General features: G+C 38.4%; 1 protein-coding gene across 1 annotated transcript; it reads left to right on the top strand.

Moving 5' to 3' along the window:
• The first annotated feature begins 280 nt into the window (after window positions 1-280).
• LOC145106408 (uncharacterized) lies at window positions 281-1519 on the top strand. The gene is made up of 4 exons (XM_079043396.1): window positions 281-325; window positions 407-656; window positions 739-1125; window positions 1206-1519. Exons 1-4 carry the CDS (start codon window positions 281-283, stop codon window positions 1517-1519), a joined length of 996 nt encoding a protein of 331 aa, XP_078899522.1.
• The last annotated feature ends 275 nt before the right edge of the window (window positions 1520-1794 follow it).

The following is a 1794-nucleotide window of genomic DNA, read 5'->3' as shown; positions in this document are numbered from 1 at the left end:
AATTCAAGTGGAGTCTGAGCCTAACTGTAACAACTCAACCAGGCAATTTAAAAGGATGTATGTGTGCTTAGGAGCTTTAAAGAAAGGGTTTAAGATTGGGATGAGGGATTTTCTGGGTTTAGATGGTGCCTTCATGAAAGGACCATTCCCAGGTCAGATTCTTACAGTTGTTGGGGTTGATTCCAACAATGGAATCTATCCCCTGTCATATGCAATTGTGGAGACTAAGAACACTGATAGCTAGAAATGGTTTTTAGAATGTCTTGGAGATGACTTAGACATGCATGCTAACTCAAACTTCACATTTATCAGTGACAGACAGAAGGTACTTTTTTGGTTAACATATTTTACTAGACAACTAACTTATACTTACATACTAATTTAGCTATTTACTTCATGTAACCAGGGTCTCAAACCTGCTATTGCACACATATTTCCTTGTGCTGAACATAGATATTGTCTAAGGCATATCTATGAGAATATGAGAAAAGTATGGAGGACTACGGAGTACAAGGAACATTTGTGGAATTGTGCTAAATCCACAACCATCCCAGAGTTTGAAACACTGATGAGAGAGTTCAGATCCTATGACGTGGAAGTGTATGAATGGCTTATGAAAATCCCTCCCCATCATTGGGCTAGAAGCCATTTCTCAAGTAATTACTTATTATTATAATTTTATATATTTACATTATTTCCCATTGATTTTACTTACCAACATGTACTATATAATAACAGGTAGGGCAATGTCAGATATGTTGTTGAATAATTTGTGTGAAGTTTTCAACAGTAAGCTCGTAAATGGGAGGGATAAACCAATATTAACATGTTTGGAGTTCATAAGGGAATATCTTATGAAAAGAGTATGTAATGTGATGAAGGTGATCAACAAGTGCACATGTCCACTCACACCTACTGGTGAAAGGCTGTTACAGGCAAACATATCAAGTGCTTCACAATACACTGCAAGATGGAATGGAGTGAGTAAGTACCAGGTTAAAGGGCCATGGCATGATCAACATGTTGTGGACATGGGGCAGATGACTTGCAGCTGCAGGAAATGGGAGTTGACAGGCATGCCCTGCAAGCATGCAATTGCAACAATCAATGAAATGGCAGACAATGGTGAGAAAGTAGGAGAACTGTATACCTATGTGCATAAGGTGTATTGGCTAGAAACATGGAAAGCATGTACTCTTTCACAGTCGACCCTATCAAAGGAAGGAGCATGTGGCCTAATAGTGATTGTCCAACAACCCTTACCCCTCCACCACACCACAAGCAGCCAGGAAGACCAAAAAAGAAAAGGAGGCAGACTGCTGATGAGAAGAGTGTAAGCCAAAGTCAGAAAGAGAACCCACAGCAAGGTCAATGTGAAATTCAGAAGCTAACTAGGAAATTTGTGAGTGTGACATGTAGTAAGTGTAAGAACAAGGGCCATAATGCCAGGGCATGCAAGGGTAAGGGGGAAATGGAGGTACCAGTCAAGCAAATGAAGTTTGAAGTGTTGCAAGGGTAGGCTACTAGATTTTGTGTTTTATTTGTGGTTGTAATAGTTGGTAATGTTTTAAAACTCTAGTTATTAAGTAATATTTATGCGCTTTTGAACTTGGTTATGTAATAGTTACGCACTTTTGAACATGGTTATGCAATAGCTATGTAATTTTGGTACTGCTGAATGGTAATGTTTGGTTTTTGTTTTGTTAAAGCAACTTTTGGTAATGTACTTTCTGGTATTCTGTTATGGTTAACATCATAGTCAATATTTAACATTTTCACCATTACACCATACAC

The sequence above is a fragment of the Lactuca virosa genome, chromosome 4 (assembly GCF_052849685.1).
Source record: "Lactuca virosa cultivar CGN04683 chromosome 4, Lactuca_virosa_CGN04683_v6, whole genome shotgun sequence".
NCBI lineage: Eukaryota > Viridiplantae > Streptophyta > Magnoliopsida > Asterales > Asteraceae > Lactuca > Lactuca virosa.
Note: the sequence above shows the minus strand (reverse complement) of the source record. Positions and strands in the feature narration are given on the sequence as shown.

Bases quoted from the DNA above. Each gene is read 5' to 3' on its own strand.
- LOC145106408 (XM_079043396.1), top strand. From the start codon at position 281: ATGCATGCTAACTCAAACTTCACATTTATCAGTGACAGACAGAAG. The intron at 326-406 runs GTACTTTTTTGG...TCATGTAACCAG, and splicing joins TTATCAGTGACAGACAGAAG to GGTCTCAAACCTGCTATTGC. The intron at 657-738 runs GTAATTACTTAT...ATATAATAACAG, and splicing joins GGCTAGAAGCCATTTCTCAA to GTAGGGCAATGTCAGATATG.